Source organism: Acromyrmex echinatior, chromosome 6 (assembly GCF_024713525.1).
Source record: "Acromyrmex echinatior isolate Ae372 chromosome 6, ASM2471352v2, whole genome shotgun sequence".
Taxonomy (NCBI): domain Eukaryota; kingdom Metazoa; phylum Arthropoda; class Insecta; order Hymenoptera; family Formicidae; genus Acromyrmex; species Acromyrmex echinatior.
The window spans coordinates 6625088-6651848 of record NC_141857.1 but is presented as its reverse complement, the minus strand read 5'-3'; the positions used below and the strand labels follow the sequence as shown (position 1 = coordinate 6651848).

The 26761-nt window shown below is 36.2% G+C and overlaps 1 protein-coding gene across 3 annotated transcripts; it reads right to left on the bottom strand.

The window, feature by feature from the left end:
- Positions 1 to 2427: 2427 nt before the first annotated feature.
- Positions 2428 to 26656, bottom strand: LOC105154076 (proton channel OtopLc). Of its 3 annotated transcripts, XM_011069340.2 has the most exons (10): positions 25559 to 26656; positions 21053 to 21375; positions 19865 to 20118; positions 12294 to 12521; positions 10739 to 10941; positions 9750 to 10063; positions 9081 to 9095; positions 8696 to 8861; positions 8336 to 8618; positions 2428 to 8074 (listed from the first exon to the last, which is right to left on the bottom strand). In XM_011069340.2, the coding sequence occupies exons 2-10, from the start codon at positions 21137 to 21139 to the stop codon at positions 7369 to 7371; spliced, it is 2256 nt and encodes a 751-aa protein (XP_011067642.1). In that variant the 5' UTR covers positions 21140 to 21375; positions 25559 to 26656; the 3' UTR covers positions 2428 to 7368. The 3 variants fall into 3 exon arrangements, with proteins under 3 accessions (XP_011067642.1, XP_011067645.1, XP_011067646.1); XM_011069343.2 differs by lacking the exons at positions 19865 to 20118; positions 21053 to 21375; positions 25559 to 26656 and adding an exon at positions 15711 to 19855 and having other exon boundaries at positions 12294 to 12536; XM_011069344.2 differs by lacking the exons at positions 19865 to 20118; positions 21053 to 21375; positions 25559 to 26656 and adding an exon at positions 15711 to 19855.
- Positions 26657 to 26761: the final 105 nt, after the last annotated feature.

The following is a 26761-nucleotide window of genomic DNA, read 5'->3' as shown; positions in this document are numbered from 1 at the left end:
GGTTGTTGATGCTTAAATAATATATTTATAAGGTAATAAGATATAATTCGCCAACAATTGAAAACTGTATTTATCAACGAAATTTAATTACAATAGTTAAGTTTATATATATGTGCAATTAACTTTGTTGGTAAGTGCATTTTAATTGTTTACAAATTATACCTTATTACCTTATAAATATATTATTTACCACACCAACAATCGTGTAGAGACTCAGGCATTATTTTACTTATATTTGATTTACAGTCTCAGAATTCTACGACATTAATTAAAATAGTCTTGAAATAACAATGAATTATGAATATTATCCTAAAAATATGCAATAACACGTAGAAATGTATTTAGGACAGTATTTATAATTATATATATATTATTGGCGCATTTAGACAACTTCGATCTTCGCGCTCTCGCGTAAAGAACGGTCACTTTTTCATCTTGTGTTCTTTCGAGGCACAAGGCGATCAGCAGGTCGCGGACGAGACGCCTTCGGAAATCTAGAACCGGGAACACACCCACGCGAGACAGCAACAACCTGCAACTGGCAAACATTAGGCATTAAATCGAGCGCATACTTAAGGGTCGTATCGTTCGCACGCTCTCTTATGTAACGATTCTCTCACGCGCCACGATAAAAACGCATCCCTCGTTCGTTGTACATGTCCACACGTATGTACATCCTACTCTCCCAGATTGGACTTCATACTATTTTTCCGCAGCTCTTTTAAATTCTTCACAGGAAGATCGTCAACAAAGATCTCGATTGATATGATATCAAAAATAGCTCTTGTATCATTTTAAGTCCTGAAAAATTATACAAGTATTTATACAATTGCACAAAGTATTTAGGTAATACAATTAATTGTATATAATTGTACAAAAAGCTTCTATTTTTTTTTTAAATTACATAAATAATTGTATAAAACAGTGATACATAACCTGCGATCCATCTATGAATTTTTTGCGATCTGCTGACTCATAGCCGAAAATATAAAATTATATTTTCTATTTTATGTAAACGAAATAACATTATGTGGCCGAAAATTTCTTATTTATTTCTAAAAGTGATCCTCTGAAAATAATGTTTAAGAAAGGTTGTGCATTACAGTATTTTGATTGTAAATAATTATACCAAATATAAATAATTATACATAAAGTATAATTAATTAATTTCTTATTATCAATATGTTATTGACATAAGACAGAAGCAATCTAAAATTGAAGTATTAAATCTTTAAGCCAACAGTAAAAATAAGGAATAACTATAATAGTAATTTAGTATAATCTCGAAGTCGACGGAGCAATGAGAATTCAAAGATCTTTAACGAAAACAATAATCCAGTATATATTTAGAATTGTTTTAGTGATATTGGTTATAATAAAAAATTAATGAAACAAATAATCAACATTAATTAGTAATTTTTCGTATTCGTACGAATTATGTGAAGCATTTAATTAAGTTTACTTAAAATGGAGTAATTAAGAGTAAATATTCCATTTATTAATTTAGCTAATTGCATCTCAAGAGACGCAGGAAAACATTTACTGACACATCCAATATTGCAGTTAATTATTAATAACATATCTAATGCAGTTAATTATCTTCCTCACATGTACATTTTCAAATATTAAAATATAAAATTAATTTAGTTAATTCAATAATTATTCATCATGCGAAAGATATTAGTACAATAGTATTACAATGCGCTTCAGATAGTGTGTCATTATTAATACTACAATTAATATTAACACTTTACTAGCAGAACTTGTGTTTTGCAAACACAAGTTGCTAGTATATGTATACATTAAATAGTATTAGAAATAAAAAAAAAATAGAAATAAATACTTATAGATAGGATATGAAAATGTAATTATAATTTGCAATAAAATGCTATATTCAATCGCGATTTAGTTATCGGTAGATTTATTGAGTAAATTGATATGAGTATGTTCTTAAAGGTTCAATTTGCACGAGATGGATTGGCGCCGCGAAGAGAAAGTTACGACGCGATTCAACTTCATTTCCATTAGATTCAGATTGAGGGTCGGTCACCGGATAACCTTGGACCCGAGGAAGGTTTTGTCTCAACATTGAGAGATCACGAATGTACTCGCGGAATCGACTCCGGAATCGCGGGTATTTAGGTCAGCTCAGCTATGATTCTCTGCTATTTGAATTATTCTCTGTCGTCGTTGCATTGTTAATGGCTGCTTATCGTAGTACGAAGCAAGTTATTACATAGAAAGTTCAATTTTAGATAGACTCGAATTGTCTATATTTAAAGTCTTGTTTCATTTTTGTCATGGAGCAAACATAATAGAAATGCGGTTTGACATTATCTGCACTTTCTAATTTAACGAAGATTAATATTGCGGTATTTCTCTCGGAAAAAATAATCGTGGATAATGGTGGATAAATAAAAAGGAACGTTTCGTTATTGCGGACGAGTGTATTGCAATTCGTAAGGTACAAATAGTACAAAGGGTATAAGAGTACAAACATTGCGTAGGAACTAGATTATGCGGACATAGAAAAAGTACAGTTCAGAGACGTGATATAGCAACTTCCTCGTTCTGCTCTCTCCTCTTATATCACTCGCAAATGTGAATTGCATCCTTCGTGATTTCGCCCTGATTTTATCTTTTTATGGAGAGGATTCATGCCGAGATCGTAAACGCGTTAACAATGTGCACGAGAAAAGTCTATGCGAAAAGGACGAATCTACTGCAAAAGGCTTTCTCTTGCAACATTTGAAGTAAAATGTATAGCGGGAGATCATTAATTATATTAATAATTAGGCTGTAACGATTTAATCTAAATCATTATTTATTATTTACTTTTGAAGCCTTGTTGCTCTCTTAGGCATTATTTAATATTTACTTTTGAAGCCTACTTGTATTTTTTCATATCGCTTCCTGCTGCGATATTCTCTGACTGCTCTATGTAAGACGAAGATGTAGGCGAGAGAGAAGAAGTGAAGGAAAGAATGGACATGGGATCTCGGCATAAGTCCTCGGGATTCTCAATAAACGTAACATGTCGCGCGTAAATCCTATGTCAGATTATAATAAATATTATATAGAACAACGTAATAATAAATATATATTTATATCTTGTATATATATATAAATATGTGTATGTATGTATATATGTATATATTTATATTATATATATGTATATATATGTATATATATTATATATACATATGCATATATACATAAATACGTTATAGGAAGAAACATGTCGACACAACTAGCGCTAAACACCGAGAATTCGCTTTTTTATTGTATATTCTCCACCGTTTATTTACAGCCGTCTTAAAGAAACTATATCTTACAAAAGATCGACTGCACCGACCGGATAACTAGAATTCGCAACGGCGATAATCGATATCAAAAAGCTTCTAGCACGAACACATATTACTCATAAACGCCTACATTTCCATTAAACCTCGACTTCTTTCTCTCTGTCTTTGCTCTTGTTTCATATCAGGCACGCATTCGCAAAACACACACACACACACACACACACATACACACACACACATACATACGTATATCCATGCGTGACCACACATGTCAATTTATTCGTTCGCTCATTTCACTTCGTGATCTCATCCTCACATCTATCAATTGAGCATGAAAGAAACTCGAGTAGGTTGTTTCTAGTTTCAAATTTGCGTGTCGATCGCGATCGATCTTGATCCCCTTTATCTCTTATCAGTTCGGACAGCACTCTTCTTGACGGATTTAAGGCTTAATGATATGATCAGCCATTGTACTGTATTTCTACTTCGAACGTCTTCACTTTTTCATCTCTATCGTTCTACTTTTGAAAATCACGCGAAGTCTACGATACTTAGATACTCGCCCCATCGAGTTGATCCTGATCATTCAGTTTTCTGAGCCTGACGTAAAATAAGTTTCTCTTGATAATACAATTCAACGTCGATAATAAAATGTTCGTGCATTATAAATCACGATTGTAACAGTGGTACTAATTATTTCCGTTTTTACAAATAGATTTTTCTACGATAATATTTCTAAAATTATATTTATAAATCTTCTTGTGCGTATATTTTTTTTAAATATAAAAGGACCAAAGTGTTCTCCGTTTTAAATTCCATTAGGGTATTTAATAATATCTATATGGTTCTTTCTTTATTGAATTATATATGGACATTGCAAGTCGCTCGAAAATATGAAGTTCGTGGTCTGTGCGAGTCGTGAGAATTAAGAGAGATTTCGAGTTTGTTAAATAGAAAACTGAGAGGAGTAGATTCTTTTTTCATATTGTCAGTATTAAAATATCTTTAACTCCAGCGAGATTTGTTTCTCACTTGTACTTATGTAATTGTCTCACGTAATAATGGTTGATACTTTTATTTATTATGAAAAAATCTATAGTATTCTATTTATTGTAATATATAAGTGTTCTATTATTATTTATTGTTTGCGCTATTAAACATACTCGTAATCTATTTTTCCCTGTCGCTATTTTAACTCTCGAGTCATCTACATGTACACGACAATTGTTGTTTAAGCTGCAGTTTGTACTACGTGGAAGACGGATATCCGTGAGAGTGTCCAAGCGCCTTGAATTATACGAGCACCAAACATTCAGGTTACACATAGTTAGAGGACTCGGTTCGATCGGTTCAGCGGATCAGAATTTACGCTTAGTGCTCTGATCATTCTCCTGACATTCGTTTCAGTCTTTCGGAAAAGGGAGTCCGATTCTTCTCGAACTCTCGTTCGTCTACTCAGAATGAATACAAAAGTTTATCGAACGAAGAAGATTCATTGTTCCCATATTGGATCGAAGACCTAAGCCGAATGCTTCGACCAGATTGGTTCTAAGAAGAATCTAGCCTTTTCTACTTCTAACGAATGAACATTTTTTGTCGCCTACAGAATCATGTGTTCAAATATTTGAGCGAATGTTAATTCAAACATTTAACAAAAATAATGATTAATTATGTCCCTTCGTATCTCTACATTAAATCGTTTTGGTCGACTGATGAATTGAGAAAATCGTCATTTAAATATCTACAAGAGAAAAATTTAGAATGTACGTATTATAGCAGATATCAGATTCAATATTTATGAGTGAGCTCTATTTTGAGAAAGTTTTAGCTACACAGTTGAAGAAAATTTATGTTAAGTTTATAACACATTTCACGTGTCTTAAATGGTCCATCCAAATTTTTGTATTATTTTAACAAGATGAATATGTTAGAAAATATATAACATGAATATTATATTTAAAAAAAATAACGCAAAAAATTTAATACTGACACAATTTGGAAGCAAATTGTGGAAGCATATTTTTATCGGTAAAATTATTATCTTAGAATTTACTTGTATTTAAAAATATTAATTATTTTTATGATATTTATTTGCTTACTCATAAATTATTATTTTAAAACTAAGAAATTTTGAACATCAATTTAATACAAAATATTTAAATAATGCATTACTTTAAATCAACATTCGAATATGTTAAAAAATTAATTTTTTAAACAAAAATTTTATTACTTTACAAGAATCGGTTTCAATATAAATACAAAATGATTCTACTGTGTAACTAGTCAGATTGTCTGATTATGAGAAGTACAATTGATTTTGTTTCACTTCTCAAGATATTCTTTCATATAAATGCCTTTCCTTATCTTCTATCAATTCGAATGATATTGCGGAATTGATACGAGATACGAATGGAATCGTTTATTCACTGCTATCACTTTCTCTTTTATCGAATGAAATTCACTTATCTTACAGTGATTCTAGTTTTGTTATTTCTGTAGGATTATCGATTAGGGCAAAGACTGCGATGATGGCAAGCGATAGACATCAATGTCCCTTTATCGCGTAAATACTGCGATTCTGCTGTTAAGCTCATTCGTGTGGTTTGCAAATCTTCTCTTTTCGTGTCGGTTTCTCAGCGCGGTGAAGTTGGAGGCTATTTACAAATATATCATTAGGATAAGGGAATTATTTATGTCGAAATTTCTAAAAAATGGTCGAGTAGATATCAAGGAGACCGTACATAATATCGTGCTTTGATAAATCGGCTTATCAGCAATAGGATTTCACAATTAATACGCATTTTTGGAGTTTATTAAAATTTTTTGGAGTTTCTTTCGACGCGAATCATACTGATAATTTTCGGCGAATCCATTTTAGAATGGTGTTTCTTTTTAGAAAGTAATACTAGACCAGTAAACTCTAACATACTAGAAAGCTATACAAGGTGAGAGGGATTCTGCTCAACATGAGCGAGTCAAGAGAGACAGTTCCATACGAGGACTATTTTCTCAGTCTTCTTTCTCATGTATTATTTGTGCCGTGGAATATAGGAGCAATACAGAACGTAATCCCAGATAGTTAAATCTAAAGAAACAGATTTTTAGTACCAATTTTACACTATCAATTTTTATTGACAGAAAAGCAACAATATTCACACAGTTTCTAATATCTAATAATTGACAACCAAACCGCCGTCAATTAGTAGATATTAGACCATCAAAAATAGAACAAAGCCAGTAAACAGAAACCGAGCAAGATTTACAGCTTTTGTTTAATTTCTGTTGTCAATCTGCCATCAGATTGCCTGTACGCGCAGATATTGCTTGGTTTCTGGCGTAGCATGTCAGCAGATTTTGTCAATAGATCCTGAGCTTAATGCGGACACAGATGGCTATGGATCTACAGTAAGAATCTAAATTTGTTGTCAATCTGTCAGCAAACTGCTAGCATTTTACTATTTGGGACGTCAGATAAACAAAGAGCATAATCCCTCGGTTGTTTTAATGATTTCTAGTACGTTGCAGTTCTAGTGTATTATAAACTTACACAATAGCGCTGTATGGAGTCGCCAATATTTATACCGACGAAATAAATTCGTACAAGGCTAGCTAGAACACTGACCGTCGATAAATGACGAAGTAACCTACTGTTTATTAGCCTTATTATGAGTATCTGTCCGCCAACGTCTTCTTCTTTAATTGTGATCATGTAATATCGAGGATACTCGAATCTATTTATTATATACCGTTAACTTTCCGAAATATACCCTGAAATCGATACAGATGTGCGTAATGTGCGTATGAATTGTCATGTACGTATTAATGCATCAATCATGCTCGGATTAGAAAGGTTCTGTCCGTTTAAAGTTACCAATGTCTACTTCTTATTACGTTGCCCAACGGATTTTTCTCCTTTAAAACCATTTTTGTGACTCGATGTCTTTTTCAATCAAATGAAATACGCCGGATCGTTCTCCGCAATGGCGTCAAGCCTCGATAGTTGACTTTTGGGCCGCTGCGGAATCCCACCGGTCTTCCATATGATCTCACGGGACCCCTTGCGTCACATGTAGGTGGGTTTCACCTTATAGGCCCGCTTCCACACTTCGCACAGGCATACAGTGCTATGGAACCTGTAGAAGATCGCCAACGGCATCGAGACATGAGTGATGATCGTCCACGCCCACAGGCCATAAAAGTGCAACTGCACCGGATGCGACTCCGCCCGTGACTTCTCCAGCGTGTTGATCGCCCACATAGCCAGATTCGTCACCAATAGAAACGTCACGATTTCTCTGCCTGGCTTCCTGCGTATCTGCTCGGCGGTGGCGACCGTGCGCCTCGACGAGTCTAGAATAAAAATGGTCTGGCAGGTAGTCTGGACGACGCTGGCCAGAGCGGTGACCAGCACGAGGACCGTGTGTTTTTGCAGGGTGAAGTGGCCGCCGATGATGGTGAACGTAGAGTAGATGAACATGCCGGTCTGAGCGGCCACCAGGAGGATGTTGTCGAGCTCCAGATTTCTGCCGCCATCGTAGCGCAGCTTACGCATCTGGAACATGCCGATCATCGTCGCCAGAGTCGACATTCCGTAGAGCGTCAATTCGCAGACGTTCACTTCGGTAACGGCGAGGCTGACCAGCTCGGGCCGTGAAATGAGAACGAAGAAGAGGATGAGGGAGATTATGGTCAGCACTAGAATCAAAATGCCCACGAAGAGACCCTTGTGCGCGCGGGCGCAATCCACGCTATAATGATGAGGCGATTTCCTGCGAATAATTGAAAGTTTTTTTTTTTTTTATTTGAAATTCATGATTCGTGACGTACATAAGTTCTAGTGCCATTTGTTATGCGTTTCATTGCGTTAGAATATTATTCACAATCGACTCTCCGATAAGCTGCGCGCACCAGCGGAATTAGTTCGTGAACTGGGTTGTTATTCGCGTACTTGTGTATGTAAGTATGTATTATTGCTACAGCTGTAGGCGTATATTATTACTATAGCGTAGGCGAATGTATTGTTACTGTACCTATAGGCATGTGCGTGATGACGCGAGCCCGGCGGCGTTGCAGGCTTCGTGAAGCCAACTTTCGATATGTTTTTCCACATTACATATAAAATAGCCGCGCAGATCAAGCTGTATTCTATCGTGCACGGAAAAAGGAAAGGACTGGCGTCTTGTACCAACGATCCCATTATATTCGTCCTTCTACATTCGAACATGTGATGAGGTCCTTTGAGACCGCGCGGTAATCGTACGTGTTCTCCGTGATGAGAATGCATGTGACCACCGAGATGAAGTCCTTTCGAACCTGAAAATTTGAAAGTCAAGAATTTGAAAGAATAGGTCGTAGAATTGTAATGGAAGATTATGTTCGATCGCGTTTACCTAGTCTGTGAGAAATTCTGAGGGAGTTGTTTTCCGGATTGTAAAATGTGAGGATCTCGTGTTTTGTTTCTTGCACGAGAACGTTCAGCCAAACTGATAGATTCGTGCCGATCATATGCATTAATCCGAAACGTGCAACAACGCGATGACGATAAACTTTCATCTGCTGAAATATAAGGTAATGTTTTACTATAAAAATAAAATTTAATAATTTGCTCTCTCTCTCTCTCTCTCTATTTACATATTTACATCAATTTTTAAATATATACATATATATATATTTTTTAATATATAATTTAAATATATACATTCGTTTTTGTACTGAGTGTTATATAGATGCATATATGGATGGTTTTAACAGAGGAGAAAAAAAGTTGCAAGTTACCTGCAAGTATATATCCTTTTCATCAGCAATTTTTTAAATAGAAATTTTTTGTGTTAATGCTTTTAAATGTTACATAAATAAGAGTTAAGTCGATAAGAATGTCGTTAATATTAAAAATAAAAAGAATAGCACTTTATAGCGATAGGGCACTAGAGCGTTTAAATAGTTACGGTCTGCTGTTGCTCTCAGGGTTGTTCACCCCTCTGTTTCATTAACCCCGTAACCGACGAGCTTGCGTTAGCTCGGTATTTCCATCAGTGGATTTCCCATCGAGTTTTCCAATATAACATGTGCAACGATTCTCAAGAAGTGCAGTAATTTTCTATATACTATCCAGTAATAAACAAGCTAACGTTATTTGTCGCATTTTGACGTCAGCTTGTTTGCTGGATATATATAGATATAACAATTTTCTTATATACTTTGTTGTTAATATTTACTATTATATTTTTTAAATTATTTTCAAATAGATTTTGCTTCAATACGGTTTTAATTCAAAATTTAATTGTAAAGATACGTAATATTGAAAATTGATACGTAGCGGTATAAAGTGACCCTCGATATTCTCGCTCAGAAAAATTAAACTAGAAATCGATCAAGATCGTTTGTCATTAAGAGAAAGGTCGCAAGTCATGAGAACGGCTCATGTAGATGTCAGTGCCTACTCACCTCATTGTTTAGAAATATGAAGTACATTTGGATGAAGATGAAGGCCATTCTCGTGGCAGGTGTGAGGGCCAGCATGATGTTGTGACACTTGGTGTTTTGTTCCAACTCAAAGTACTGGCCGAATTCCAACCCGGAGTAGATCATTGAACCGATGCCGAACGCCACAGCACCCATTCGCAGATAGAAGCTACCGTAGTGCTGGACCGGACGTACCGGATTCACGTGCGGGCATCCGCTCTCAGGCGCGTCACTGTCGCCGCCGGCGCCGCTCGACGATCTCGACGAGTCCAGATCGCACACGTCTTTCTGCTTCTCTGTTCCGCGAATTTACGATTTATGGAGAACCGGTTAATTGCAATCGGTTGTTACGCAGCGACAATCGTCGTCATTCCATTTGAGATCGGCATCGCCTTCGATGATCGCTCTCATTTTGACGATCGCTACCGACCGAGAGAGGAATTTTGACGAGAATCAAATGAAGCGAGGTCATCATGATGATATACATAATGTTGCGTAACTGTGCGCGTAAATGTGGATTGATCGGTTTGTAAGGCTGCTATCGCCAAAGCGATGGTCCGATTATTGCAAGCTTACTTCTGCACGGAAAAGATCAGTTTTGCTAAAGTATCTAAAAATTTAGCTAGATACAGACTTGAAAATAATTTTGTTGAATCATAAAAATAATTTTATATATATAGGACGCTTAATATTATAGATAGATAAAAAGTAAAAGATTAAAGTTAATCTACTAATCATTGATGGAAACGAGTATTAATGAGCTAACGAAATTATTTTCAAATCTGTATTTGGCTAAATTTTTATAGATACTTCAGCAAAATCGTTCTTTTCGTATACGCGTGAATTCAAAGAATACTTGCTCGTAACAGCCGAATCGATATTTCCTACGAGTCGGAAATATTTATCACGATAGATAAGGTATATACGAGGATCGATCGGATGCTAAATTTTTTACGTGCTTTTGGACTCACTTGATTTCGTCTTGTTGTCCCCAAACAGCATGGCGTACATGTACACGAGGAAGATCATGCTGCCGAAGTAGAGGTAGAGGTAGAAAGCCTCGTAGAAAGACGGCGGTATGTACGTGGATATTACTTCCGCCATGGGAAAGGCGATCCCCATCACAACCAGAAGTTTCCCGTACAGCGCGCTCAAAGTGGTCGCCAGGGCGTCGCTGCATCAGAAACGGAAATTGAAGCTGAACGAAACGCGGAATCACGTCGCGCGCGGATTAAATCCTCGCTCGAGGAAATAGATCCATCTCCGGCTATACTTTGAGAAAACATACTATTCCTCTTCAATTGCCAGCTCTACTTGCCAGCTGCCAAACGGATCTCTATTGAAAATATACTGACGAGGTGTTTTAAAAATCCGCTAGTTTATAAATCCACACGTACACAACCTTTATCGGTGAAAAGAAATTAAAATCAACGAACCGCATCGAATGGAATTTAATAATGTCATTTTACTTATGTATATAGTGAATCCAGATATATCTCATTTATTGTCGCTACAATTTAGTTTTATTAATTTCGATCGAGATTTAAAATAATCGCTATTATGATTTTTTTTCACGGCATGAAATCTGTTTAAGTGTTTAAGATTCTTTTTCTCGGCCCTGACCCAGATAAAAACATCTTTTCTCGAAGGAATCATTGAAAACGAGAGATTGAGGACAACCGCGCGAATGATGGATCGTTAGCTCGATGTCTATCATCGTGTAACGTTACAGCGGAGGTACCATTGGCCGCAAATACATCCACCCCCGTAAGAATTGGCTCAATTACGAGTAATCGCGTGGTCGCCTGTACGCGTGTGTTTGATTCATAAAGTGCCGGTAATTGCGGTACAGACGTCGGTCAGGATAACCTGGAGGATCACGTGAAATTTCCGTGGCGACCGGTATTCCCCTTTCGCGTACATCGAAGAGCAAATTAAATTTGCGAATCCTGGCGAAATGCAATGGTTGAGGGACTAAATCAGATTATGAGAAAAGTTGAAAGATTCATTTTAACTTTACGAATCTTATCGCGCGGAACGTATTTTATTATGCGGAACGTATCAATAGTAATCATTTCACCGAATCAATAATTCTGTAAATAAGTAACGGTGCAAATGCAGCTTTAAAATTCTTCGGTCATTTTACAGAATCGAATATGTTAGTAAATAATACCATAATCCGCACACATAATTAATAAACTGCAAATTTCTGCTTTTAATGATCCAATTAATATTAATGATATTACCTAAGCACCGTTGCTACATACGAGATTATTGCACGCGCATGCTGTTATTACTGTAATATTATACATATGAGATTATTATATGCGTTATTACATCGTGTAAATCATTGTATAAATATTTATATTTTAGCGATATGAAAATGGCTAAAGAAACATTAATAATCGCGTGTAATGCTGGAAATTAGCTTTGATTAGACACACAACGTTGGGAGAAGGCCCGGATTGATCGGGAGATGGTACATCGACCTCAATGCGATGGAGAAAGGTTTGATCCGCTACTCACCAGCCAAGGTTCTTCCACTTCCGCTCGTCGGTGACCTCGAGGAAGGTCGACGCCGGATAGCAGACCGCCGGAATCGGTTGCGAAGAGCATGGTAGGGCCAACGCAAACTGGGGTGGCCGGTGAACGCGAGAAGGTGAGCTGCTGCTGTGTCTAGACAGCGTTTCCGGCGAGACGATTACCGCGGATGGTGAGGCTGGTGACGGTAGCGCGACCGGCAGTCCTGGCCAACTGTATAGAACGTGTCTGTTAACATCTCGTATCTATTAGTATCCCGTTATTATTTTCTCTGTTCAGCTTTAATTATATGAAATTATGACGTCCCTTAAGATTCGCATCTGTATGTCATGTATTTCTTCATTGAAAAGAATGTATTTTATGCTAAATGATTTTACGTCTACAAGGCGAGGATATAATAGATAAACATTTTTCTATCATGAGATTCCCTTAGATTTTTAATTCAATTTGTGAATTATCTTATCCGTCTAATTTTTGTATAAGGATGATCACTTAAAAAAGAAATAGAATATATGTAAACAGAATATATGTAAAGCAGTAAAACTATTAAACTGAGTTTGGAAAGATTAACAATCATATTTAATTATGATATAATTACAGAATACGAAATATATGTTTTAAATTTACATAGATAAATTAAGAGTATAATTTTCATTTGCAACAAGCATATTTTAATGCCTAAATAAAATTAAGTGCTTAGATAAAATTCACTTTCAAGTGTGACACTTACATGCATGTGTGAAACGTCTCTACCTTTTTTATATATTTTGCGTAATGGAAAAATTGCGAATAACGTCTCGACCACGCCTTACTGACTTCCATTAGCGATTTTAATTAATTAATTGCACGTTCGATAAGGTCCATATAAGTACATCTCAATTATTTTTTTAATAGTAGAGGCTTTATTCTTGCGACAGCTACAGCAACGAATGCATTTATTTTAACTTCAATTACATATTCACGTTTTCTCGTGATCATATTTTATTCTTTTTTTAATTAGTAGCGTCCGTTAATTAACTCATATTCGCTACTGACAAATGTATTATGATTTTAACAAAGGCATTAATTTAAAAAAGAAATATATCTACATATATATATATATATAGTACAGAAAGATAGAGATATACAAGTGCATATGCACTTCGTGGTTTTTATATAAACCCACGCGCGCCCGCCTGATTTAAGGTCAACGCGGTGCCATAATGTTTGACACATTACATTGACACTGGCTGCAGGAAGAGACCGACTAGTGCTGATGGCTTTGTGAGTATCATTAGATGACGTAGCGTTGACTTTCTAACACGAGTCATTTATCTAATAATAGTAGCCGATCTATTTAATCTGATATATGATAAAACGCTTTTTATACTTTTTGCACGCGCGTGCATTTTCTAGTTCACGAATATGTAAAAATTTGTGTAAATGATTAAGAATTCGTTCGAAGTTACGTATAGTTCAGTATATTTATCGAATTATCGTAAAAGGAATACTTGGCAAAAAAATTTTATTTTACGGAGATACGTATTAATAAAACTTAATAATAGGGACATTATATCAAAAATATTCTAGCCGATTGTTGATATTAGTGCAAAAATATTATTTTTATTTCATTTTTTTACGTTCTAACATTCCTAATTCAGTCATAAATTTTATCAAATTTTAATCAAAGTAACTTTAAAAAAGGTCTGCGTAAATCAAGATTTGTTCACCATGATTATAGAAATTGCGCGCTTTGATTTTTTCGATATTTCACAGGATTCAGCGTTGTTCCGCATATTTTAGAAAATAAACGATTCAGCGTATCGTTGACCCCGATGTTGGAAAGAGTAAAGGAAGAACCCCGGTCCTTTTACGAAGTGTACGCAGAACAGCGTAAAAATATTTCGCAGCAATGTGGTTTTAGCGTGATACAATAGCAGCGATGGGAGGACAGAAGCTCGTCTCGTACCTCCGAGCTTTTTGAAATAATCACGTAGCGTTGTGAAGCGTTGGAGCGAGAGAGGGTGTCGTTGGCCGAGGGAAAAAACGGATAGGACGAGAGGGAACTGAGAGGGTTGATTCAGTGGTCGAGTACCATCCCTCGTTGCGAAGGGCTTGAGAAGCCGACGTATCGCCACCCTTTGGTGGAGATCTCTCCTGCCCTTATGCTACCTTCTATCCATCGACGTCCCTCAGCATCTTCTCCTCTTTTTTTTTCGTAATTTTTCTCGGGCGGATTTATTACATCATTAAAATTCTTTTCAGCGGACTTTGACACGACGCTGACCTGGTTCCTTTGCAATTTTAATTTATTTGGAGAGGACAGTAAAGTTTGGCCCGTAAATTGATCAATGTTCTATGCGGCACAATGTTATTTACTTTTATTAAATTTACATTTAATTCAACTAATTGTTTTTGTTTCTAGTCTAGAATTAAAAATGGAGAAGAGTAAAAAAATAATTGTAATAGCAAATGCATTTGCTAATCCCATTACATTTCTTTATATATAAAAATTCTTTAAAATCTTTATTAAAGATTCGCATTTCCACATTTTCGAATCTAAATATCTTTCGAATATTCACGAAGGCAAATTGCAATTTTTCACACGTTGTCGCATACATGATCTGTCGTCTCTCGGCACGATTTTCCAAGAAATTCTTCACATTCTACGAAATCGTCGCTGGCATTTCATTTGAATTCGTTTGCCACGCAGCCATTGTCAAAGTACATCTCTTATTCAGAACTCAGGGACTCTTCGCGTCCCTTTGAACTTTGTGCTTGGAAAATTCCAACTCGGCCTCTCTCTTTTTCATCACTTTCCGCATATTACAATGGGAATTACACTTCCGAGATTTCTGCCAGCGGAAAACATCGATTCTATCGCTTATCATTTCATTGTCATTCCGTCATCTGATATCTTTTATGTATTATTTAACTTCCTTTCCGTTTTTCTTACTATGCGCTCAGAAAAAAAGATATACATATAGTAACTACAAAGGTGACAATCATAAGTTATATGTGTAAAAGTACTGTATGTATGTGTACATATATATAATTGAATAAACTATTTTATAATTGTTGCAACTGTAAAACACTTTATATTGAATTATATAAATTAATTCCGCATATAAAACATATATTATACAGTTTGTTACCTTCGTAGTTGCTACTACTATGTTTTTCTCTGAGTGCAATAAATTTTTAACGCAAAAACAGTTTGTCTTTTTTATTATTTTTTAATAAAAATATGAACTGTCGACTTATCCGTACAATATAATTTCAACTTCAAAACGATATCAATATTTAATTATAAATCTCATTAAATTATACATATCGATGCGTATACAGATAAAATTTTGGAGGAACACTTGTATACCCTTAAATGCAAGAGATATCGAGAGCATCGCAGCGAAATCGTGATACCTGAGTGACGTCTCCTTGATGAGCATACCCGTGACCTTGACTCGCGCTTTTCTCGATCGTCTCGGTAGTACGTTGGCCCTCATGAACGGCCCTCACCAACGGATGACACTATCACGGCCCTCCGGCTCATGACACAGCACTCACGGACCCCGCATCGCAAACTGAGGCCCTAATCGGGACAGACCGGCTCCCTGACCATTGTATCTATCGATCCTTTTCTCTACGTATATCATTTCTCTCTGTCCCTGCCTGGATATGCGACCGTTTGATAGCGAGCTCGTTAGCGGTGTATCAAATTTGCAGCGGCGTAACACGCCGTTACATCGCCAGCGCGCCAGCTGATCGGTTTGTCTCGGTTACGTGCCGGGAATTCGAGAGGAAAAGGGTTTGTGATGGGAAAACAGAGGTTAACGGAAGAATTCAGGAAAAAAAAAAAAGGAAAATAACTGGCAATGTGTATTAGATACACAGCAGGATTTGCTTTAATAGTTATTAAAATGGCTAATAGCAATTAATAAAGTACAATAAAAAAGGAGTCTAAAATTGTAAATGGAATAAATTTAAAAAATTTCTTTGTAAATTATTTGTAAAATAATTTATTGTTGAGAAAATTAAGTTAAATAATTGGATAATTATAATAATATCGTACTTTCTAAATCAATTCCTCTACTTTAAGAAATTTTCTAGCAAAGTGCACGGTAAATTGTCGCATCTAAGATATACGAAGTACTCTAATATTCACACGCTTCGACTTTTATTTCTCCGTCTGCCTCCTGAGATCGGCCGCCTTCGTACATTTACTGGAAAATATCTGATAGCACTTCCCTGTCCCACTGCGTTTACCATTTTCCTACCAAGATGACAAATTCAACGAGAGAGAAAGAGAGGGAGAGACTCCTTCATCGGAGAATGGTAGGATATAAATTTTCCGTCGCGCGACACTTATGACCAGAAATTTTGTCATCTTTCTCCTCCATAACGAAATGAAGCGTGCATAATTATATTTTTTACAATATTGTGATAAATTCAACAGAACGTTTATCAATCCTAACAAACTCTATTTCTTTATATTTAACTCTTCCGATTTTTGATTAATCTTATCTCACTTTGGTCGAGATACATATATAAATACATAAGCCTTGACCAAAAAAGTATTAAACACCTATGTTTTTTCAAAAATTTTTTATCTATATTTTTTTTATTGGTTATCGGCATTATATGTATATAACTTTAAAGAGTTTTAGAAACGAAGGATAAGAATTCACAATAAATGTCATAATTGATTTTTCAAAATTGAAATCTTAAATAATAATTAATACAGTGCCTAATACTTTTGACCAAGACTGTATTGTAATCTTAAAAATTCGTTTTCGTCAAATATATCGCAATATAAATTTCTTCTGCTGTCGAAATACGAGATGTCATCTTGAGTACGTGTCTACGTTGATTGAATCTGCATGTAATCGACGGAATAAGCTGCTTTTCTGATAGATTGGAGAAGAGGATTCGGAGAATCCCGACATGATGAAGATTTGGAGAGAGGGAGGCTGGTTAGGAGATCTTTGAAAGATCGAACCGGAAGCAAGAGGGAAGATCGAGCGTAAGCCATAACTGAGTGACAGGTCAATATTAACTCTGACGCCGATGGTCGTCCGGTGCACACGAATTCACGTTCGATATCCGGCGGAAGTAATCGAGTTCCACGAATGGACCGAATACGCGCGCAAACCAGACGCTCTTGCATGCCGGAATTTGAGAGGGACTTGGCATTCGATTCGATAAATCGGTTCCATTGGAGACACCGCAACGAATAATGTGTAAAAGCCAATGTATGAACAATAGCTGTCACATTACTATACGTCCTGTCCCAGATATCGCGTAGAAAGCCCTACACATTTCCTTTCAATTATAATAGTGACCAAATGTGTGTATGGCAGACAAGATGTGAGTTTATTCGAAATTATGTATAATAACTTTATTAATAGATTGCGCGCGAAAACAAATAATATTACATTTATATCACAATATATAGCAGTGTACAGTCTTGACTATAAGAACAAAACACCTTCAAATTGATGTTACATTATATATCTAACAAAAATAAATAAAAAAAAAATTTGTTAAAAAATAATATTTATGTTTATATCTAACAATTTTAATATCTTGTTGGTCCTTCTTTATCTTTTATTATCGTTAATTCTCTTTTCTGTTATCGCTTTTTTCGAAAAACGCAATAAATTAAAAATACTTTATATTTATAACTGAAACTATAGTAATATTGAATTAATCTAAGTAATATTCATCTGGGGTGTGTGTGTATGTGTGTGCGTTTTTATACTCCAGCGGCGAGAAAATATGAAATGTTATAAAATGGATATCGTTTTCTTACTTTTTCTCAATATATTTTCTTTCTTTTTTAACTATTTTTTACAAACCTTTAAATGTAACTTTAGCGAAAATCCGCAATAAAAACGCGTTTTATTAATTTTTATTTTTTAAAAATAATAATCATAATAAACTGTTTAACGCACTTATTCCGTTGGAATATTTATTTGGTTCTTTCTTATTTTTTCAAAAGATTGTAATCCTACATTTATATCCAATGTTATCAAATACTAATAAATTGAAAAACAATCAACATTTAATATATACAATATATTATTAGTAAGTGATTTTTTATTAGGGGGTGTAAAAACCTCATTGATCGTTTACGTAAAAAAAAAAATAAGTTGAACCTTCCAGGTTAATTCATATTTCGAAACAATATTATAATAAATATAAATTATTATATCAAATCAGCAATAATAATAGTGAATAAAAGAATTAGCATCAAAACAGATTCCTCACCGGAAATTAAAAGGGTTGAACGTTAAATGTAGGATTGATAGCGCGGAGGAAATCGGCATGTTGTTGCAAAATCGCCGAGGCATTTTTTACGATCAAGTTTAATTGCCGGCAGTGTACGAAGTGCAGGGTCATACGCTGGGAACCGAGGGAAATGTGCGTTAATCGCAGACGGTGATTAATGCTGCCCGCCGGGACCGCCGCGGCCGGCGTTGGTCACTCCAATGAAGAGACGTGGAGAAACGCCGGCTCTTTAGGGGAGGCTGTAATTTACGTTGTGGTGATCCATACAAAGCGGTAACAATCGATACAAAACGGTCGAAAATACGAATTAACGTCGAAATGCTCATTTCCTAACAGTCATTTCTGCAGGGGTAGGATATTAATATAATTTTTTCTAAATTTATATTTATACAGATTTTCAATTTAAGACCTTCTTAAAGTGATGTCAATTGAGCAGATAATTTGTGATATTACTAGTAATTCAGTAGCGTTTCTAATTGTAAGTCCGAAAAACGAATTCGGCACGCAATTCGAGAAACTATAAATGTAATATATAAATTCACATGAAATTATTTAAAACACTCATAATCCAGTTTCGATCGGTATAGACATTATTTCTTAATAATTTTTCCCTTTTCACACAAACTTATCGGTCAATTGGATTTATATACAATTAAATTTACTTTTAAAAACAAAGATTATTTTCGAGCGATGTAGCAACAGTAAGTGAAAATCAAAAAATGTTCAACATAAATAAGTGAAGGTCATATTCAATCAAAACGTATGTTGGTGCCTAATGATATTTTTGCGTGAATCTTATAATTTCTAGTTCAAATAATTAAACTGCGCGTCAATTATTTGTCGGTCTTTTAATAATGTTTTAAAATGCTTATTAGCATTAATATGTATATAGTAAATTTCTTGTTAATTTAATTTATAATATATTAAGTACTTCATTAAATACTTCAGCTTTAAGACTTTAGTTCAAGACTGATAAATCGACGCGCAGTTTGTTTGAACCGAAAATTATAACAGTCATATAAAAATATTATTAGGCACCAATGTCTACTTCAACTGAGTATAGACTTCTTCGCTTACTTGTTAAAGATTATTTTGCTGCGAAAATGCTGTTCATTCGTTCTGTTTGTTCGCTGCTTGTTCGAATTTTTCAGTCAAGATGTTCTTGAGGCACGTTAACGACCGCGAAAATTAGCAACGGGGGAAGTAAACGAGACATGCTTCGAGTGGCGTGCATTATAGAATGGTTGGTACTTGGTAGCAAGGGTAAAGGCATTTTCTGTACTCACTCTTGCATGAGCGACGCAGTCGACGGTTTCTCGATTTCCGTGCTAATCGTGCCACCGTCTGGCGTTCTAAGCGCGGCCTCCAATGCGGCCGCTTCCTCCTCCTCTCTTAATTCTTCCGAGGCCTCCTCGGGGATCGTCGTAATGTCCTCAATCGGTGGTAAGTCGTTCCCGTTCTCCTCCAGATGATTTTCCAGCATGGGATCGGAATTATTATCGCCTGGCCGCGTCACTTCCTCGATATCGGAATCGATACCCTGTAGAATAAAATTAGGAAATATATGTTACTATAATCGGTGCCATTTTAAAGGATCCATCTTATTTTCAGTGAAATAATATTTGCAGGATATTGAAATGTTTCTCGCATAAATTACTTTAGTAAAATTGAAAAATGTTCATTAAATTGTAATATCAATAAATCAATAGCAGTAAAAAAGCGCTGCATTCATCAAATATGAAATGACACGTGAGCAGAGTAAATATTTAACAGAGACTTTAATTGAATGTAGGATACATAATTTATATACCCGTTTCCCACAGAACAGCCAATTTTACAATTGTCTTACTTTTGAGGATATTTACAAGGATATTAAATTTGTTTTTGAGAGCATGTGGCTTCATTGAAGTGATATTTCAGTTATTGACACATCGTTGCGCTTTAACTCGATTTTAGAAGGGTCGTATCAGATATGAGAATACCCCGAGTATAACTTAATAGAAATTTATTAAGCTCTGACATTCATGTTTCAGAAATTATCGTCTGTCGCTCCACATCAATTAACGAGTACGTAAAGAGTAAACAGCATGATAGTTACTAAATGCTTTAGTAAAAAATTTCGATTACATTTGGTTAACATAAAAATTGGACAAACTAAATTTTTTAATTTTCTAAATTTTTTCTGAATTTTAATGTTCGGTTGAATAAAATACATCTGGTAACAATCAGACTTTTCTCTTATTAGTGTAATCAACGCAGATTTACAAAATGTATTAAAGGGTAGAAAATCCATGAATTTATGCCCTTTTCATAATAATCCGTCATAAGTGAAATGGCGGGTTTAAGGACTTCACAGCCTCGTAATTCGCGTTGAGCCGTCCGAAATCTTTCCGGGTAATTACCCTTGGCACAGACTCAAGACGGATGATTTTTAATTTACAAGATGCCTCACCTTCCCCTCTTTTCCCGCGTACCTGTGCGAAGTCCATGTAGAAGGAATCTCTGGAGTCGGAACTGCCCTGGCGTAGCCGGAGGCTGAGATCCGGCGAGCTCTCGCCCATCTTCCTTATCTTCTTATCTCCCTCTCGCTTTTTCACCTCCCCTCAGGCTCAATCGCACCTCTCCCTTTCGGAGAGTTCCCAACTACCTCTCCCTCGCGCCTCTCCTCGCTCCTTTCACCCCCTTTCGCGCGCCGATCCCCTCGTCTTTGTCTTCGACACGAGCTCTTCGCTCCTTTACGGACGGGGAATTCTAAAGAGGGTAGGCCCTTGCGCACACAATCCACCGGGTTTGCAGCCTGAAAGAATCGGCCCTTGAAAGACAGATCACCCCAATGCTACGCCACGCTTCCTCCACCTTGCCTTTCGCGCGAAGAGAAAGCGAGAGGTTGCTTTTAATCGCGCGATGCGAAAATATTCCCGTTGAAAAGAGTTGGCGAACGCGTGGTCCTCGTTCCAGCGACAACCCCCAGATATCAAAGACGTTCTCTTCACCCCTTCGTAAAAGAGACGATCGCGCGAGTGCACGCCGAGAAGGCGTATGATTTTCATTCCGACGCTTCTCCCGATTATTAGTCATCGAAAAATTTCCGGGGTGGTTGATGAAAGTTACTCTTTAAAACCCTCCGTTCAAGCGTGCATATATCACTGTGAAATTAATTTTGCCTCAAAGATTGTCATACGACATGTAAATAGGACGTAATTAATTATACAAAAAAACTTTTTATTAATTTATTATTGTTTATAAACTTTTAATATTGATTATAAATATTTGATATTTAATTTTTCCTACGCGGAAAGAACTATTTTGTTGAACTATTTAAAAATTTAGATACAAATCTGAAAATAATTTTGTCGGACTATCAATAATTATATGAGATGCTCAAGCATAATAAGCAATGCTGTAAAAAGCTTTGATATTCTAAATAGTAATCAGCTTGATCGTCATTATTTTGGTCTAACAAAATTATTTTCAGAGATCTATTTCTATATAGATTAATAGTTCGATACACTTTAGCAAAACCGTTCTTTCCGTGTATTCTTTAAAAGCAACATTGTTTATCCTTTTCACTGTCTCTTAAATAATGAATATAAAATAAATGAAAAATAACGATCAAACTGATTACTAGAATATCAAAACTTTTTACAGCATCTCTCGGCCAATATAAAATACTACGATGTATTTACGTTTACGTTGACATTTACGTAAAGAACCTTCGTTTCTTTACGTCTGACACTGCCGGGCAATTTCAGAAGCGAATCTCGATATTCTTAATTATATAAGGTGCAAGAATGTACTTTGTAGGAAATTAATTACGTCAAATAGAAAATTAAATCTGGTTCTCTTCGAGTTAATTATCCTGTTCGCAGCGCAGTGATAATTTCAATCGAAATTATAAAACATAATTATGAGCCACGGCGATTGCCTCGCGGCTGCTGCAGAGTTGATAACTAGAATTTCTATACGTTACGTATAACATGACGTTTTATTAATGTATGAGGCATGAAGCAAAGCTTTGTAGATTTTATCAGCAAAGTTAATTAAAATGCATTGACGCGAGTACAACGTGTAAAACATATATCGCGGAGTTAGTATTTATCTTAGGAAAAGCGGATTTAGTGGCGCTTAGGCGCTTAGTTGTGTTGTTTCTAAGTCTTATAGATAAGCTTGTTGTGCATAGAGTTGTTGTTAGCCAAGTAACAAGATACTCCGCTAAGACGCTACTACGTGCACGGGGAATACATAATTACTCTTACCAAAGTTGCTGCCGAGTCTTCGGTGATTACACTTCTCCAAATTCGAACCGCTTCGCGTATAATGTAATTGTTGAATCATTGTCAAACGTCGCGTATTTTCGTATTTCGACAATGAGGAAATTGAAGAATGCCAGCTCGCTTTTACGCGTGCATTTATTTACTAATTGAATATTGACAAGCGTATGATCGCACGAAATGTAAATAACAATTGAAACTAAATTAACAGCCGCTGACGTAATACTGTCTTTCTATAAATTGTAGTTGACGTAGTACTGTATCTGACGTATTACGTTATTACGTTTTTAAGACCTATAGCTGATTTCCACTGACGTACGTCTTTTTATATTTTACGTTCTTTAATTAAAATAAATTCCAATAGAGTTAATTTTAAATCAAATAAAAAGGCTTTCTTTCAATAATATCAAAAGAAATATTAACTTTTATATAAAAATATATATGGTTAATTTTGTTATAATAAAGAATATTTAATTAATTATATTTTTACGTTCAAATATTTAAAATGTCAAATATTAAAATATTAAATATGAAAAATATTCAATTAATTTTTAAAATACGCAAATAATGAATTTTAAAAGATTTTTTTAACTTTAACATTCGCTGCCTGATATTTGTAATTTGACATTTCTTCTGTTTGGATTTGTAACAGATAAATTTCTTTCAATCAAATGATTCTTTCACATGAATCCAGCTTCCAGTTTTGAAAAATATTACTGGCTGAAAAGGAGTTAAGGGTAACTACTGAATGAAATCATATCAAGCAGCTCGATTTACTCGCTGCGAAGAAAGACAATACCCTGCTATTTTCAAAGGACGTTTGTCGTCCTACGAATGAGTCAGACCAGAGTAAAACGCTTCCTTGCCAGGATACGGGGGTCTCTAACGTCAATGAACATTCTTCCCGCTCGTCCCTAACGCCATTCCAGGACGAACCCTCCCGTTCGTCGAACGTTTTATGGCCGGTATACGTGGCATCGAATATTTCTCCATCAAAATGACTCCCCGCGCGCATTAAGGAAACACTGGGCACAGCAGAAATAAAATGTAGGGTCAGACGCCTACATTTCGGATCGACCGCAGTAACACGGATAGTTTCGCGACAAAATAATGTCGATCGCGAATTATCAAGAATTACATATAATTACTTTTCTGTATTGTTTTTTTATTTATCATAATAATTAAAATTACTTCAACTATTATGAAATTCCGGTTTCCGGTTTTGGAAAAGTAAAAAATTACTGATTGCAAAGGAGTTAAAAGATATTTGACTTTTAACGCTATTAGAGAAGAAATTCAACTTTTCGCTTAATGTTTATTATATTCATAGAAAGAATTAACGATTTTGCTCAAATCTAAAAATTTGATAAAGATCCGAAAAAAATTTCGATGGTCCAACGTTTTTTTTTTGTGCAGATCTTGTTTACAAAAGAATAAATATATATTTTTTTTTTCAATAAAAATATAAATAGCTGGATAAATTAGGTGGTCAGAATTAAACAAGGAAATACAGCGTTCATATTTAAATGCACACAATGGAAAGACGATTGTAACGGTATCAGTATAGTAAAGCGGAAAGATTACGTTTACGGGAATCGATACGAAGATACTATATCTAGTATACAGTGTTAATATTATCTTCTCTGATACATTTGTTGTTTTCCCAGAATTCCGTGGCAACGATTTTCCGTCGCTTCCGTCGCGTGCGGCGGAAAGGTAGAGTATTTTCCACTCCAACGTTATTCATGCCGCGTAACAGTTCATTGCCTTTTTGCGCCGGTGATGTCGCGTTCGCGATGTTTTATCTAAACTATACGTCTTTCGTTAGATGCACGCAATAAAGCACGCAACGGGATGAAATATAAACGTCGGCAAATGATAGGTCGAAAGTTATCGGACTACATCGGAATTAACGTAGAAAAACATAATTGCTTGATTAGCATTTATAAAACCGATGAAAATATTTTCTCATTTATATTAGAAATATTTCAAAATCACAATTTTATTACAGCAAAATTAGAGTGAATTTAAATGAATAATAAAGTTAGAAAACTCAAATTACCTTTGGCGAAGGATCTTCACGGTTTAACTGAAGTATCTAAAAATTTAATCAAATACAGATCTAAAAATAATTTTACTTTAATCAGACTATTGAAATAATTATATGACGCTCAAACTAGTTGTTAGAATAATTTTGGACAGCATTATTCATGCATGAGTTTCCTATATAATTATTTTGATGGTTCAACAAAATTATTTTCCGATCTATAAATCATTCTTTTAGTGTTTCATTTTGAGTTATTCATTTTAGATACAAAATATTAAGGTCACGATGTTTCTATCTAAAAGTAAAAACCAATCTCAGATCGCGGCCCAAAAATACTTACCAAATTTCGGCCATCTATTTCAAGAATAGTCTACCGTTCGATCGATCTTACGATGCTACCTTAAATTTCGTGCAATAAATAATTCAGCTACATGATATCCTGATAATCCCATGCTTCAATGTAGCGTATGATTTCGAGCCACAGAAATCGAATTACGAAACGCTCGCGTTTATTTAACGCAAAGCGGGAGTTGATTAATGTATATTAGTATGTCAATTTTTCCCTCCAATAATGTCGCGAATGCCGCGACTTACTTGGCGCGTCTCGCTCGTCTCGCTCGAAAAGAGTCGGCGAAAGAAAAAGGGAAAGAAAAGGCACTTACGGGGAAAGCTCAAGGCATTCGTCGCCTTTTGGCGTTCATCTTCCCAGCACCCTTCGTCGTTCTCGCGAGGGCGACGCATCCTCCCTCTCGCATCGCAATGCCCACCGTGCAGTCTCTCGTTTTCACTTTCATTCGGCGCCTCCTCTCGCCGGGCACGCGGCCGAGGATCTCGTCATCTGCAATCTTCCGTCTCCACCCGGGTCCACCGCGAATCCATATCCCGTAATCGGTGCCTAACGCCGCCGCTGCCGCACCACCCACAGGTTGTAAACACACGCACCAACGCGTTTCTCACGCATACGCGTACGTGGAGCGGCTCGTTTTTTGGGGGTGCGTACGCGGTACGCGGTTTTCCCGCGAGCTTTTTTTTACGCCGCTACTCTTTTTTCCATCTGGAAGGGAGGATGGACGAAACTGAAAAAAAAAAACGCGCGCTTCTAAAACTTCTCGCTTTTTTCCCCCCTTTCTCGTTACCGGTCTATCATGGATTCTTTTAATTTTTGTTTTCTCTTCTTTTACGAAAAAAAATCTCTAGGAAGGGACCGTGAAACTTGTTGAACGGGAAGGAGGTAGGACGGGACGTCTATAAAAAGAAGGAATGTTTTGCTCAAAATCTCGGAGTTTGGGGACGGAGTGCGATCAATCGTGGCGCGTGTATACGAGGCACGAAGACACTTCGGCACCTCCCGAAGGGCGCGCCGCGCGAGACATCGACATCCTGCGAGAGCCGCCGGGCTGCTGCGATGGCCCGGGCTTTGCGACGGGAGAGCGCCCAAGAGCGCCCGCGCCACGACGCCGCCACCCGTCGCACACCGCTGCGCCCAGCGCCGAACGACGTCGTTCTCGTTGCATCGCGGCGCACCGCGCACGCCCTGTAGCGAGAGAATCGACTTATGGACCCTCGCCTCGCCTCGCCTCGTCTCGCCTCATCACACCTCATTTCACCTCGCCTCGCCTCGGATCGACACGATCCGGATGACGTTCTGTCGATATGTCAATTTTCAGAGGAAATTGGAATTTCCAAATAAGAGCAGATCTATTTTCCTTAATATCTGTTCCATTTTTTGTACAATTTCTGGCATTAATATTTCTTGATACTTCGTTCAATTGAGTTAAGAATGTTAACAGTGTTGTGCAAATTATACTAGTATCTTGTTTTACACAGCTTGAAATACATAAAGAAATGGGATGGACATATTAAAT